Genomic DNA, 15,715 nt, shown 5'->3' on the forward strand with positions numbered 1-15,715 from the left:
TCACTCCTAAATATCCCACAGTCGACTGTCAGCTGTATTATAAGAACGTGGAAGCATTTGTGAATGACAGCAACTCAGCTGCGAAGTGGTAGGCCACATAAACTGATGGAGTGGGGTCAGCGGATGCTGTGGCGCATAGTGCAAAGAGGTTGCCAACTTTCTGCCGAGTCAATCGGTACAGACCTCCGAACTTCATATGACCTTCAGACTAGCTTAAGAACAGTGTACAGAGAGCTTCATGGAATGGGTTTCCATGGCTGAGCAAATGCATCCAAGCCAGATTTAACCGAATGCAATGCAAAGTGTCAGATGCAGTGGTGTAAAGTACCACGCCACTGGACTGTAGAAAAGTGCAGACGTGTTCTCTGAAGTGACGAATTACACTTCTTCTGCAAATCGGATGGATGACTCTGGGTTTGGCGGTTGCCAGGAGAACAGTACTTGTCTGACCAAGTGTAAAGTTCGGTGGAGGGGGGATTATGGTGTGGGGTTCTTCTTCAAGAGCAGGGCTAAGGCCCCTAGTTCCAGTGAAAGGAACTCTGAAAGCTTCACCATACCAATCGATTGTGGACAATTCCATGTTCCTAACGTTGGGGGAACATAAAGCTGGCCCCTTCCTCTTCCAACATTAAATGCACAAAACAAGGTCCATAAAAACATGGTTAACATGAGTCAGGTCCGAAAGAACGAGACAGCCATGCACAGAGTCCTGACCTTATTGCGATGGAACACCTTTGGTATGAATTAGAGCGGAGACTGAGAGCCAGGCCTTCTCATCCAACATCAGTGTGTGACCTCACAGATGCGCTTCTGGAAGAATGGTCAAAAATTCCCATAAACACACTCCTAAACCTTGTGGAAAGCCTTCCCGGAAGAGCCATAACTGTTAAAACTGCAAACGGTGGACCGATGTCATATTGAACACTATGGATTAGGAAGGCCCCTCCGGGAGCTGTCACTTTATCGTGGCGGAGGAGTTTGTGTGTTCCAATGATCCTAGGAGCCACGTTTCCTGGGGCTTCACGCCCCTGGTAGGGTCACCCAGAGCAAACAAGTCCTAGGTGAGGGACCAGACAAAACACGGCTAAAAGACCCCAATGATGAGTAATATAAATGAATGTAGGTTTCCCTTCCCCGGACGCGGGCCACAGCTCGAAAGGGTAACGTGGGTCCCCCTTCCTATGGGCTCACCAGCTGTGGCAGGGGCCATAGGGGTCGGGTGGAGTGTGAAGTGGGCGGTGGCCAAAGGCAGGGACCTTAACGATTCAATCCCCTGCGACAGAAGCTGGCTCTAGGGGACATGGAATGTCACCTCTCTGTCAGGAAAGGAGCCCGAGCTGGTGTGGGAGGTCGAGAAGTTCCAACTAGATATAGTTGGGCTCGCCTCCACACAAGGCTTCGGCTTTGGTACCAGTCCTCTTGAGAGGGATTGGACTCTCTTCCACTCTGGAGTTGCCCATGTTGAGAGACACCGAGCAGGTGTGGGAATACTTACTGCCATGTACGTTGGGGTTCACCCCGGTGGACAATAGGGTAGCCTTCCACCACCTTCGGGTGGGGGGACGGGTCCTGACTGTTGTTTGTGCCTATGCACCAAACAGCAGTTCAGCATACCCACCCTTTTTGGAGTCCTTGGAAGGGGTGCTGGAGAGCGCTTGCACTGGGCACTCAATCGTTCTGCTGGGGGACTTCAATGCTCACGTGGGCAATGACGAGGAACGCCCCTCTCGTTCAGAGCCTGAGCGGTGTTCTGTTATTGGACTTCTGTGCTCATCACAGATTGTCCATAACAAACATATTGTTCAAGCATAAGGGTGTCCACACATGCACTTGGCACCACGACACCCTAGGTCGCATTTCGATGATCAACTTTGTGGTCAGACATGTCTTGGACACTCTGGTGAAGAGAGGGGCGGAGCTGTCAACTGATCACCACCTAGTGGTGAGTTCGCTCCGATGGTGGTCTGACCTGACCGTATTGTGAGGGTCTGCTGGGAACATCTGGCGGAATCCCCTATCAGAAGGAGTTTCCCACCTCCAACAGAACTTTGCTCATGTTCCTGGGGAGGCGGGGGACATTGAGTCCGAGTGGACAATGTTCCGCGCCTCCACTGCTGGCCGTCAGGTGGTAGATGCCTGTTGTGGCAGCAATCCCCGAACACGTTGGTGGACACCAAAGGTGAGGGATGCCATAAAGGCCCGGGAGGACTCCTGAGGCAGCTGATGGTTTCCGGCTGGCCAAGCGAAAATGCATCGTCGGTGGTCGCTGAAACAAAAACTCTGGCGTGGGAGGAGTTCGGTGAGGCCATAGAGAAAGACTTCCGGATGGGGTCTCTGAGGCGGGGTCTCCTATCTCTGGCGTTGAGGTCACCAAAGTGGTTAAAAAGCTTCTCAGTGGCAAGGCCCCATGGGTGGAGGAGATTCGCCCGGAGTTCCTAAAGGCTTTTGATGTTGTAGGGCTGTCCTGGTTGACACGTCTCTGCAACATCACATGGACATCGGGGACAGTGCCTCCTGATTGGCAAACTGGGGTGGTGGTCCGTCGGGAAGTCGAATCTTAGATTCAGGAGGAGCAGTGTGATTTTCGTCCTGGCTGTGGAACAGTGGACCAACTCTACACCCTCGGCAGGGTCCTCGATGGTGCATGGGAGTTTTGCCCAACCTACATGTGTTGTGTGGACTTGGAGAAGGCGTTCCCTCGGGGAGTCCTGTGGGGGCTGCTTCGGGAGTATGGGGTACCATTCTATCAATTTCACATCACAAGTCAGTTTCCTTTGGTAATGTTGTCTGTACTTTGTTTGTTTTGTGTTTTTCTGTGTTCTTTCCCTGTATATTCCCCATGTTAGAGCATTAAAAAAATTCCATAAAATTCAATACTTGCATTGTTTTGTTGTGTGTTTGGGTTCGAGGAACGAAACCTCTCGACGTCTAGAACTCTTATCAAAGTTTCCTAAAGTGTAGCAACCTTCAGATTAAGGAGACTGAGGTTTCTCGTCGCTTCTCCTAAATTCTATCCACATAAAAAGTGACGTGGTGCCCCTCTTAATAGCTAAAATAGCTTGATTTATAACAGGGTAATTTAATATTACGCTAAACCGGAAGTAGCACAGGCGTCGCGTCCAGCTCCGTCTTTTCTCCTAATTTCATTTTTATTTAACCCGTATACGCTACACTGTATATATTACCCATCTACTGTACACAGATGTACAATTGTATATACCTACAAACATACACATATTCATCATAATATATATGGTAATCCTGGCATTGAGCTCAATTATTTAAAAATGACTAATATTAAGAATGGGCGATTCCATTTCATAATTTAAGTTTATCATAATGTTTTGAATTAATAAAAAATAATATTGAAGTATTGTCAGTTTTAATTCCACTGCTTTTACTGATGTTTTATACTGTTGCTGTGGTATCGTTTCAGTACCGGTATCGAGGTACTTTATGCAGGCATAGTAGAGAAGTCAGAATTTTGGTACCATGACACCACTAATCTGAATATTAATACTATATCGGCAGTAGGTGTGGGAATCACAGAATAACTTGCTATAATTTTCCAAGAATAACCATATCAAGATACAGTGATTGTGACTCAACTAAGAAAGGGAAACTTTTAGAAACTTATTGTATACAAAGCAAACAAAATGTAATTTAAGTACATTAAAGTGCACCGTTTCTCATTTTACCAAATCATCTTGAAACCAATTGTGTCCATAATCTACTTGTCCAAAAAACTTGTTTAAACCTGCACTGCCGCACAAGTACACTTTTTTCCTCTAATTTTACCGTAAACTATAGTCAAGTGAAAAGACTGCGATGTTTATGCCACCCCACCAGTCAATCAAGCCCCCTTCCCCCTCCCACACCCACCCCCGGGAGAGCGAGACGCCCCCCACCAACCTGCAGGGCCCGCCAATGTAGCTAGTCCCCACCCAGCCAGCAATATACACATCTGGGACTTATTTGCTTGGTATGGGACCCAATGGGATACAATCAATAGACAAAAATAGGTAATGGATTCTCAATTTTCCAAAGTCAAACAAAAACTTACAACCGGTGTCTTTAAGTCTGTTGATGGCGTTTGAGAGGAGGCGGACGCAACCCAGAAAACCAGCTCCCTGCTTTTTGTGTATCTTTTTGTGGTTCCAAACACTGATGGTGATCGAATCTGCCTTTCCAATATATCTGGGAAAAAAAAAAAAAAAAAACATTCTTAGGTCAGAAATTAAAAATTATTTGTTATACATTGCAAAGTCCAAAGAACATTTTTGGCAATGAAGTGTCCGTGTACTCATACTCAAAATGTTACAACAAAAAATGTTTCATCTCTTTTAAGAGTGAGAACATACAGTATGCTGGATTTACAATATAGACTATCAGGCTGAGTAATACAAGAGAGCAAGATTTTAAAGTATGTGAAAATGTATGGTTTTGCTGATTTATCCTCCCAGAGTTTACACTCAAATACACTATAACAAATGGGTTGACCCACAAACGCACAGAATTGCTGCATAGCAGCCATTTGTGATATAACATCTGGCAAGGTAAGGTGTTCACCTATGAAAACTGCTTCAAAAAGGACAAATGCTTATTATGAACACTAAATCTCAGCATTTAAGAAATTGTCATAAATCTGAGTTTCGACTTCCCGACGGACCCTCCTCTCCAGCACCCCTGAATAGACCTTAGCAGGGAGGCTGAGGAGTGTGATCCCCCTGTAGTTGGAACACACGCTCCGGTTCCCCTTCTTCTCCCGGATGACCGAGCTTCTCACCCTCTCTCTAAGGGAGAGCCCGGGCACCCTACGGAGGAAACTCAGTTCAGTCACTTGCATCCAGGATCTTGTTCTTTCGGTCACGACCCACAGCTCGTGAGCATAGGTGAAGGTAGAAACGTAGATCGACTGGTAAATCGAGAGCTTTGCCTTTCGGCTTAGCTCATTCTTCACCACAACGGACCGATACAAAGTCTGCATCACTGCAGACGCTGCACCGATTCGCCTGTCGATCTCCCGTTCCATTCTTCCCTCACTCGTGAACAAGTCCCCAAGATACTTGAACTCCTCCACTCGGTGCAGGATCTCATCCCCGACCTGGAGAGGGCACTCCACCCTTTTCCGACTGAAGACCTTGGTCTCAGATTTGGAGGTGGTGATTCTCATCCCAGCCGCTTCACACTCTGCTGTGAACCACTCCAGTGAGAGTTGGAGATCACAGAACATCATCATCTGCAAAATGCAGAGATGCAATAGTGAGGCCACCAAACCAGACACCCACGACGCCTCGGCTGCACCTAGAAATTCTGTCCAAAAAAGTTATGAACAGAATCGCTGACAAAGTGCAGCCTTGGCGGATTACAAATCTCACCGGAAACGAGTTCGGCTTACTGCCGGAAATGCGGACCAAACTCTGACACTGCTCATACAGAGACCGAACAGTCCGTATCAGGGGTTTGGGCACCCCATACTCCCAAAGCACCCGCCACAGGACACCCTGAGGGACACTGTTGAATGCCTTCTCCAAGTCCACAAAACACATGTAGACTGGTGGGGCGAACTCTCATGCACCCTCAAGGACCCTGCCGAGGGTGTAGAGCTGGTCCACTGTTCCATGGCTAGGACGAAAACCGCAGTGCTCCTTCAATAAGCAATAAGTATAGCCACACCTGCTCAGCGCCTCTCACCATGGGCAACTCCAGAGTGGAAGAAGAGAGTCCAACCCCTCTCAAGAGGACTGGTACCAGAGCCCAAGCCATGCGTGGAGGCGAGCGAGACTATATCTAGTCGGAACTTCTTGACCTCACACACCAGCTCAGGCTCCTTCCCTGCCAGAGAGGTGACATTCCAGGATATAGCCAACTGTTTATAAATTGTTTTATATCTCACATTTCTATATAAAGTAGGGCTGTTTATGAATCGGTGGTGACTCGAGTTGGCATTAGAGTCTGTCGAAAAAAGTAAAAAAAAAAAAAAAACGCCGAATCTCAACTTTCAGATTGGTATCACAACCACTCAAAGAATAATATACTACTTTTTTTATTCTGACAAGAGCTGCAATTATTACCATGCCCCATTTACAAAATGTTTTTTGCCTTTGTTTATGGCCAACGACATTTGGACTTACTGCGCATAGTTTCTGAACTTGTTCGCAGTTGTAGTTATAGCCCTCCACCCTGATCTCTGCGGAAGTATGAGTCCGATTGCCTGTCCCGCAGCACAGATATTCATGGCAGTGCCACAACCCAAGCCGAAAATGAGCCATCGCAGAGGTGGACTTAGGGCTGGGCGATTATGGGGGGGAAAAAAAAAAGAAAAAAAAAAAATAAATTCATTATTTTGATTATTTAAATCACAATTAATAAACATGATTATTCATTGATTTCGAAACTTTGTATTTATCTATCAAAACTTAAATTTAAATAACTTAAAAGAACAACCTGAAAATTCGTAACAAGTAAAATAACGTTAAAAATTTGAAATAAAAAAAAATAAAAATAAATCCAGCCATGGCTAAAAACATTGGCACGCCTGGGGTTACTGTTGTATTGTCTATTATATATATTTGTCTTAAAAAAATAATAATTAATATATAATCAATATTCTGGCATTTAGCAACTTTAAATGTTGGTAATCCTAATTGACCTAAAACTGGAACATTTTAGTCTGATTCCATATCAGACAGTGAGGTGGAAAAAAGCGTTTGTATTTTTATACAATGCAATGACTATCTGCAGTTCCTGGTGTGTGCATCCTGGCCTCTTATGATGGCTCATTGTGGTGCAATGCATGGAGCTACAGTACCTTCTAACATTTGGCTAAAAAAGAACAGAAGAAGAAAGTTGTTATAGAACTTGAATATAACTAATTATTCTCTGAAAAAGAATATATGCTTGTGAACATTATATTACCTTTCTGCATGTGTCATTACAACATTTGTGTGTGAATATTCGTTATTTGAAGGTAAATCCCTCACGTTATCTAATGCTAGCTCATCAATAGGAGTTTTCCATTGACTGTTCTCATAAGCTGGCATTTTCTAAAACGACGTGTTTATCCATAGTAAACAACACATCGAATCATACAGTATATACCACATGCTTTTAAAGCAATACTTTATGTTAACCACCTGTTTTTTGCTGTCCGGAATTTTCCTGGTGCGGTTTCCAGGGACAGAGCAACCTTTTTTCCCAGTCAATCCTATAAATATACAGTCACCTCCAAAAGTATTGGAATGGCCAGATAAATTCCTCTGTTTTTGTTGTATACTGAAGACATTTGGGTTTCAGACAAAAGTTTAGAATTCCAGCTTTTATTTCATGTTATCTACATCTAGATGTGTTAAACAAGTCAGGACAGAGCACCTTTTGTTTGAAGCCACCCACTTTTCAAATGAGCGAAAGTATTGGAACATGTGACTGATGGGTTTTTCTAGTTGCTCAGGTGTTGCCTTTTAGATTGATTCCTTAAACAGATGGTGCTTGTTTTTGGCATGGGGTTTCACCTGTAACAACTGCATTCGCTGTTAAGCAAACATGAAGACCAGAGAGCCATCTATGGGAGAAAAGCAAACCATTTTGAAGCTGAAAGAAGAGCGAAAAACAATCAGAGCTATTGCACAAACATTGGACATAGCCAATACAACAATTTGGAATGTCCTGAAAAATAAATAAACTACTGGTGTACTGCGCAACAGACATCTAACAGGTCGGCCAAGGGTATCAATAGCAATTGAAGAAACATTGTGAGAGCTGTGAAGAAACACCCAAAGACAACAGTCAGGGACATCACTGCCAACCTCCACAGGGCAGGGGTGATGGTATCACAATCCACTGTTTGAAGACGACTTCGAGAAGAAATATACAGGCCATACCACAAGATGCAAACCACTCATCAGCAAAAAGAATCACAAGGCCAGATTGGATTTTGCACAGTACAGAGATGAGCCACAAACATTTTATGGAGTGATGAGACCAAGATTAACTTATACCAAAGTGATGGAAAGGCCAAAGTATGGCAAAATAAAGGATCTGCTTATGATCCAAAACACACAAGCTCATTTGAGAAGCATGGTGGAGGTAATGTCATGGCTTGCGCTTCCATGGCTGCTTCTCTAACGGGCTCACTAGTCTTTATTGATGTACTAACTCATGATGTTAGCAGCAGAATGAATTTTGAAGTCTACTAAACCATTTTGTCTGGCAATTTACAGAAAAATAAATCCAAACTAATTGGGAGAAGTTTCATCACGCAACACGACAATGACCCAAAACACACTGCCAACACAACAAAGGACTTCATCAGGGGGGAAAATTGGAAGGTCTTAGGCTGGCCAAGTCAATCACTGGACCTTAACCCAATCGGGCATGCATTTTACCTCGTGAAGAGGAGACTGAAGGGAGAAACACCCAGAAATAAACAAGAACTGAAAGAGGCTGCAGTAAAGGCCTGGAAAAGCATTTTAAATGAAGAATGCAACAATCTGGTGAAGTCAGTGGGTCGCAGGCTTGACACAGTTATTCCAAGTAAGGGTTATGCCACCAAATATTACATGTTATTCACTTTAAGTTAATTCAATAACATGTGTTCCAATACTTTTGCCCACTTGAAAAGTGGGTGGATTCAAACAAAAGGTGCTTTGTCTTGAGTTATTTAACACATCTAGATGTAAATACCATTAAATAAAAGCGGGAATTGTAAAATTTTGTCTCATAGTCATCTTTTGATCTGAAACCCAAACGTTTCCAGTCAACAACAAAAACAAATGAATTGACCTTGCCGTTCCAATACTTTTGGAGGGGACTGTTATTATATACAGCGACCAGTCCTGAGTGTCTCACTCTGATAACATTCTGGGTGTAGATGTCTCATTACACACACAGACACACACACACACACGAGATTTAGGTGCCTGCTGCTGATGCACGTGACCATAAGGGAAGGGCAGAATAGCAACACTCCTGAATCTGGAATCTGGCTATGGGGGTGTGGCACATTGGAAACCCACACAAAGCTCACGCTCTCATCTGCTTTCTGTGGTATGTTAGCCATATCCTGAAGCAGAGGAAGAGGCCAGGGGTCGCTGGCGGGGAGCATGCTCCGCTAAGAGGGTGACGCTTCAAAAAGGGGGAAGAGAATTATGTAAAAGAGGGAGGAGATTTTATGTGGAGAGATACTGTCCGTGACGAAGGAGTAAAATTAAAGTCTGGACAAACTTCTGTTCACAGAGGACATTTTTCTTTAAAAAGTATTAATTATAGCGGCACGGCGGCCAACTGGTTAGCACGTCTGCCTCACAGTTCTGAGGACCCAGGTTCAAATCCGGCCTCGCCTGTGTGAAGTTTGCATGTTCCACTGAAAGAAAGAAACCACCGATTGAATAGTTAAGTTCGTTAAAACTGTCCAGGAGGCTTGGGTGTAATTCTAGATAACATTAAAATAATATGTCAGGCTCTATACTTGTAGATTGCGCAACGTACGCCGGTGCGCATCTTGATATTCGGACAAGTGCAAGGTTCACTGCGTGTGTATGGCAGACCAGTCAGCGCCAACCTGGGTGGTGTTGTCGCAGCTAGGGTGTGTCCTTTGGCTTCCACCCGGAGCATGAGACATTTTGGTAATGAGGGCTCTATTTTCAGTGATGCATTTTCATTTTCGTGCAAGTGCAAGATCTTGTTGTCCAGAAAGTCCGTCTATACTTAGGCCTGCTCATGCCACGACCAAGTTGTCGTGCGGGGATCGAACGTGATATTGGTGAATCTGATCAGTGTACATGCAGAGTGGGAATCCAAAGCTCTAAAATCATCCGAATTAGTTCATTATTAATATCATTATCATTATTATTGGGCGCACAGTGGACAACTGGTGAGGACATCTGCCTCATAGTTCTGAGGACCCAGGTTCAAATCCAGCCTCGCCTGTGTAGAGTTGCATGTTCTCCCTGTGCCTGTGTGGGTTTTCTGCGGGTACTCCGGTTTCCTCCCACATCCCCAAAACATGCATGGTAGGTTAATTGAAGACTCTAAATTGCCCATAGGTGTGAAGTGAGTGCGAATGGTTGTTTGTTTGTTTGTTTGCCCTGCGTTTGGCTGGCGGCCAGTTTAGGGTGTACCCCAGCTCTCACCCAAAGTCAGCTGGGATAGGCTCCAGCATGCCCGTGACTCAAGTGAGGATAAGCAGTACAGAAAATGAATGAGTATTAATTGTGTTTCCACAACATGGACAAAATTTGTTATTGAAGGAAGCAAACCAAAGTTACTCACCACTGTGAGTAACGTTTCCTGGTGAGATGTCATATAAAAACAGATTGTGCACAACATAATATATGCGTAGTCCAAAATCTCACTCTTTAGGATGTTTTGCTCATGTGTTACACAGCTTTCAGAAAAGAGAATATAACAATCTCCATTCCTGAAACACTTGCATAGCAGCAACAATACAACAAGCCCACATTCAATTTTAAGGCTTGTTGTCACAGTCCATTGCAGTAGTGTGTGTCCTCATGAAGCATAAGTAGCATTCAGGTCTACTTACAGATCATAATGTTGATTCCATTTCGGGTCCAATGTATTCCTCACAGTATCGGTAGAGTGGCACTGTCCAGAACCGTCAACCACCACTTTGGCAAAGGGATCGGGTAACCCTGTTGAGCACAACCAACAGAGGAGTCAGACCCATGTAAAGATGTTAAGCAAATGAACAATTATACAACTTTCTATTGGAACATTCGCACAAATAAACATTACAAGTATTTTGCATGTCTAGAACATCCATCGTGTCTTTTATATATATATATATATATATATATATATATATATATAGGTTCTTTGGGATTTCTTTTGTTTTGTCTGAACAAACGAAATCCCCCCCCCACCTAAAAAAAAAAAAAAAAAAAAAAGTATTTTAAAGTTGTAAAATTTATTCTGACAGAAACAATTGGACCTGTGTTCTCCTATGTTTTTAGTCTAACAGATACACGCAGGTAATATATTTGAATAGAAAGCTAAAATACCCACTGTTAATCTTGATCCAATTAAGGAAAGCACTACATGGCAACCAACTGCTAACAAAAAGTCCTACCTGAATCCTGGAAAGGCTAGAAGTGTAGGCATCAAAATACTTATACTGCAGCTACTACAACAGAAATCAGATCTTTCCACCAGATGACATTTGAGTAGAAATCTGATCAGGGATCCATTTATAACTGTGCAAGATTTATATAGTCCCTTGTCACTTCTCAAGGCTTTACAGCGTACAACTCTGGGCACAGATACAATGCAGGCCAAACTGCAACTTCATAGGGGCTTCCCTCTCATAGATTGTGTGTTTGTGAAGGTAAAAAGGAAATTAACACGTTATGGTTTGAATGACATGACTTAAGTTTAAAGGAGAACATGCATGCTGGCTGAATGACAAGGTACAGTTCCAATTCACAACAGTTAGCAAACCCACAACCGGCAAATACGTTTAGATTTAGTTTTTCGAATTTCAATTAAAGTAAATACATATTCTCCCAAACGAATGCCAACTGCACAGCAGAGAATCGTCGTCTGTGCTGATTACTTAAAAACAAAGCCTAAAGCAGAATACTGACAGCAGTAGCAGTAAGGTTTCCTTATACAGAATTTTTTTTTGTTTCAAACAATCCAAAATTCCCTAATCTAGCGAGGGACTTCAAAATATAGCCCCCCTTGCCTTCACTGACAAGACCTACTCAAATACACAAGGGATGTGTGGGACAAGAATAGCAACACATCAAAACGGATTTTACTTACGAAAGAAGTCTTTCTTTGCCAGGTTCTTAGCACACAGGACTGCAAGAGAAGAACAAAGAAAAAATATTTAAGTGAATGGTAAACCTAAATATAAATACACAAGGAGACCATATCACTGCTTGCTCCTCTTTAAAGACAGCTTAGATGCTTACAATGTGGATATAAATTTAATATTTATGCTATATTAAAAAAAATAAATGAAAGAGCTAATCATTAAATGCATTAGAATGTCATCTATTTTTGCTTTAAACAAACAGTAGCAAATACAGGAAGTTGGTTATCTTAACTGACATATTTTTTCTCCAAAACTCCAGTTACGAGGATTAAAAATGCTACTCAAACTTTTAAACAGCAAAAATTAAAAAAATAAAAAGAGGACATTTTTGGATGTGTGCAATTCTACTCCTGCAGGTTATTAGCAGTACACGAGAATGAGAAAGGACATGAGTTTGAAAGCAGGCCTTGACAAAGGAATTGTTCATAGATTGTACTACATTTTAATAAACATTGCCTAAAAAGTGTAATAAGTGTGCATACCTTTTTGAGACACCATTCAATTCTTGTATACATTGGTCTACTTTCTGAAGTTCCATCTCTGATTCAAAACCCCACCCAAAAATACAGTGAGTATGCCTAATTGGATGGTTTTGGATCCCAGAGATTCCCCCTACATCAGCCCCTTATACAATATACATATATAGTTAAAGCACTGTAGGTTTTTGCCAGGTATCACGCAACTTTCACATGCATTTGTGAGTAAATTAAACTGGTGATCCTGCTTCGTTCAAAACATGTCGGACTGTGAGCAGGTGGGCTAATAGACGTGGTAGAGAAGAGATGCATGTTCTCTTGCACGGTGTGTTGACTTTTAGGAGTGGATATGGTAGTAGTAGGAAATTGCTAGGTTTTCTGTTAAGTAGAGCAACATCAAAATGTTTACAAAGCTGATGTGTGTACTTTAAGAAACAAAAACATTGCTCCAGGTCCAGGGATCTCGTTTGATGTGTGTCCCGTGTCTGAAACGCACAAAAATTAGCAGGGACGCAAAAAGGAAGATGAATCTGCGTCTTAGGACACAGAACTATGTCTTAAAGTACTCCGCCGGGATGCTGGTAATCCGTCGGATGAATTTTTAGGTCTATGATTTTATATTTATTCTAGGGATGCATGATATTTTTTTTTCAAGTTGATACCAATAACTTCCTGCTTCTCAAGACCGATACCGATACGATAACCGAAAAGATTCATAGTTTTTAATTTAAAGTTTACTGTAGCTTGTGCACATCTGGAGGCAAGAAATACTCAAAGATTTGTCCTAACCAAATATGACATCACTAATAAAATACATTTCAAAAACATGTTTTTAGAATGAAACATTTACAAATAAATACTTGGTTTTCAATGTCCTATCAAACGTAAACTTCAGCCATAAGAAAATGGTGTGTGCATACAAATGAGCACACACAAGACAGACATGCAGGCCTATGAAATTGACATCAGCACTGATCACCTCATAGATGTGCCATTGCACGGTCAGACCTAGCAAGCTAACAGGGCTATCATCACACGTTTGTAAATCAGTGCTGACACTTATGTCCTTATTTCCTTCTATCAGTGTATGTAAGAGTGTGGCAATCACGTCGTATTTTGCTAGCAAATACACATCCGAAAAATAGCGGCGACTTGGAAGTACAAACCGTGGCTTAGAGTGGTTTAATAGCCAACAAAAGCCAGTGTCCTGAACGATTGTAAAGTGTTGATCAGCGCCATCATTTCCATGATGAGATCACATATTGTTTTAGCCGTCGGATCATCTCTGGCAAACTTTTTGCACTTTTCAAATGCAGCAGCAATGGGAACAAGCACAGATATGTATTAGAAGAAGCCCCGGTTCTTTTCTCGTGGCTGACTTTGGGGCAGTAGCCACGCAGGCGTCTTCGTAGGCTTTCAAAACACCATCGTAGCGATGATGACATTTTAAGTGGCGGATACGATTTGATGTGTTGAACCTCGATCCCTCCTCATGGAATGCGTGCAGAGCATTTGCTGCAAATGGCAAGCAAAATGTCTTCCTTTGAAACTTTGGTTGATTTGTAGACTTTACACCGATCTGATCGGCTTGATAGGTAAAAACAATCGATAAAAACAAAACGTTATGTAGCCTAGCAAGCTAATGCTATCAGTAACGTTTGTATGTAAACATGCCGGTGTTATGTCGAATCATGTCCTCAAGTTTCGGTGTGCGTGAAGTAATTTAATTATAGTAAGTTAGCACCCATTATTTCTGTCATAATGTTGGTTTGACCTGACTGAATAGAATACATGACTTGAATAGAGAATACTTTTGAAGATACTCAGTATACAGTCCACAAGTATATACAGTAAATGAACAAGAGATTTAAATAGATACACTGCTCAATCTTGTGATCGGATCGGTGATCTGTTATTGTTTTTGTTAAACTCGCTGATCGGCTCCAACAATCCTGATCATGTAAAGCCTATTGATTTGTGCACCTAGTCGTCTCAGCTCAATACACGTTTATGACTGGCTGTATTCAATAAAAAAACATTTGATTTGTGCACCCAGATGTACCAACAGGAAAGTGCAAATCTCGCGTTATTGGAATTTCATTTTCATTCTTGGATTTTTTTTATCTAAGCTGTTTTTAAATGTTATGGGATTCATAAATGTCATAATTCTTCAAATCAGCCCGATAATTATATGTCCGATAATTATTGTGCATCCCTAATTTATTCTGTTTAATAGTACAATATGCTTATGTTTAAGTTAAACATAGTGATTATTTAGCACTTTAAAATAGACATTTGAGATATTTGTTTTTATTGCGGTTACGTTTTTTTTATTAATTTTTTTTATTTTATTCAACTGTAGTAGCCTATATTCTTATGTTTAAGGTTATAATTTATGTAACCCATTGGTTTACAATAAAAGTCACTTTTTCTCATACATACTGTTACTGACTATTGTTCCTTTTGAATGATGTAATTTGATCAAAGCGGTTTTAAACATTACATGCCAATAAAAATTAAAATATGTATGATTTGTGCTGATATCATATTGGATCAATATCGGTATCGGGCAATATTCAAGGCTGCAATATAGGTATTGTATCCAAAGTGAAAAAGTTGTCTTGGCATGGTTTTGTCATATACCGAGTATTCAACAAAAAATAGTAACCAATTATTAAAATATATTTAATGCATATTTTTTCCCCCATAGGTGTGAATGTGAGTGTGAATGGTTGTTTGTTTATATGTTCCCTGCGATTGGTTGGCAACCAGTTCAGCCTCTCGCCCGAAGATAGCTGGGATAGGCTCCATCGCTACCGCGACCCTTGTGAGGATAAGCGGCTCAGATAATGGATGGATAGATGTACCATGGTTGAGAGGGACACATCCCCAAAAAAATATAGGCTTGGGAAGCAAACCCATGATTACACCGCTGCAATGAGGAGACCTTGACAATGCCCAAAATGACACAGTCAGAAATAATCTGACGGAATCACACTGCAACGGATGTGGGACACGTGAATACGTCTTGACACGAATCAAATTATACTGGTTAGGGCCGAGCTGGGTGAACACTAACCATCAGCTTGTTAGAAGAAGAAGACATTGCCAAAGCCGACAGCATGGGTGCAGGCCAAGTCGAAGGCCACCAGGACTGCTTGCTGTGGGACAAGCAGACACCATGTTGTCGGCAGATGGGGGCCTACAGTCTTGGTGCGACATTTATGAACGACAAAAAGCATCACTTATGTTTAAATGGGTTATTAGCCTCGAGTTAAGTTGCATCACTTTCCAACTGAATTTCTTTGTATCCTGATATTAGTAGCAGACTATACTGTATGTGACTACCATTCATACTGGCAGCACAACTGGCACCACAACAACCCAGCCTGACTCAAAGGTG

General features: G+C 42.1%; 1 protein-coding gene across 5 annotated transcripts in view; it reads right to left on the reverse strand.

Annotated features, from left to right (window-relative positions):
- LOC133404348 (E3 ubiquitin-protein ligase SMURF2-like) overlaps positions 1 to 15,715 on the reverse strand; it is an 84,440-nt gene that overhangs the window by 39,404 nt on the left and 29,321 nt on the right. For 4 of the 5 annotated variants that reach the window (XM_061680140.1, XM_061680139.1, XM_061680138.1 and 1 more), the window contains exons 2-4: positions 11,782 to 11,820; positions 10,541 to 10,649; positions 4,064 to 4,197 (exon numbers count right to left, since the gene is read on the reverse strand). In XM_061680140.1, the coding sequence (XP_061536124.1) occupies positions 4,064 to 4,197; positions 10,541 to 10,649; positions 11,782 to 11,820 (282 nt within the window). Of the gene's footprint in view, positions 1 to 4,063; positions 4,198 to 10,540; positions 10,650 to 11,781; positions 11,821 to 15,715 lie in introns of those variants that run through there. The other variant, XM_061680143.1, reaches the window with a different exon arrangement.

This window comes from Phycodurus eques, chromosome 6 (assembly GCF_024500275.1).
Source record: "Phycodurus eques isolate BA_2022a chromosome 6, UOR_Pequ_1.1, whole genome shotgun sequence".
NCBI classification, from domain to species: domain Eukaryota; kingdom Metazoa; phylum Chordata; class Actinopteri; order Syngnathiformes; family Syngnathidae; genus Phycodurus; species Phycodurus eques.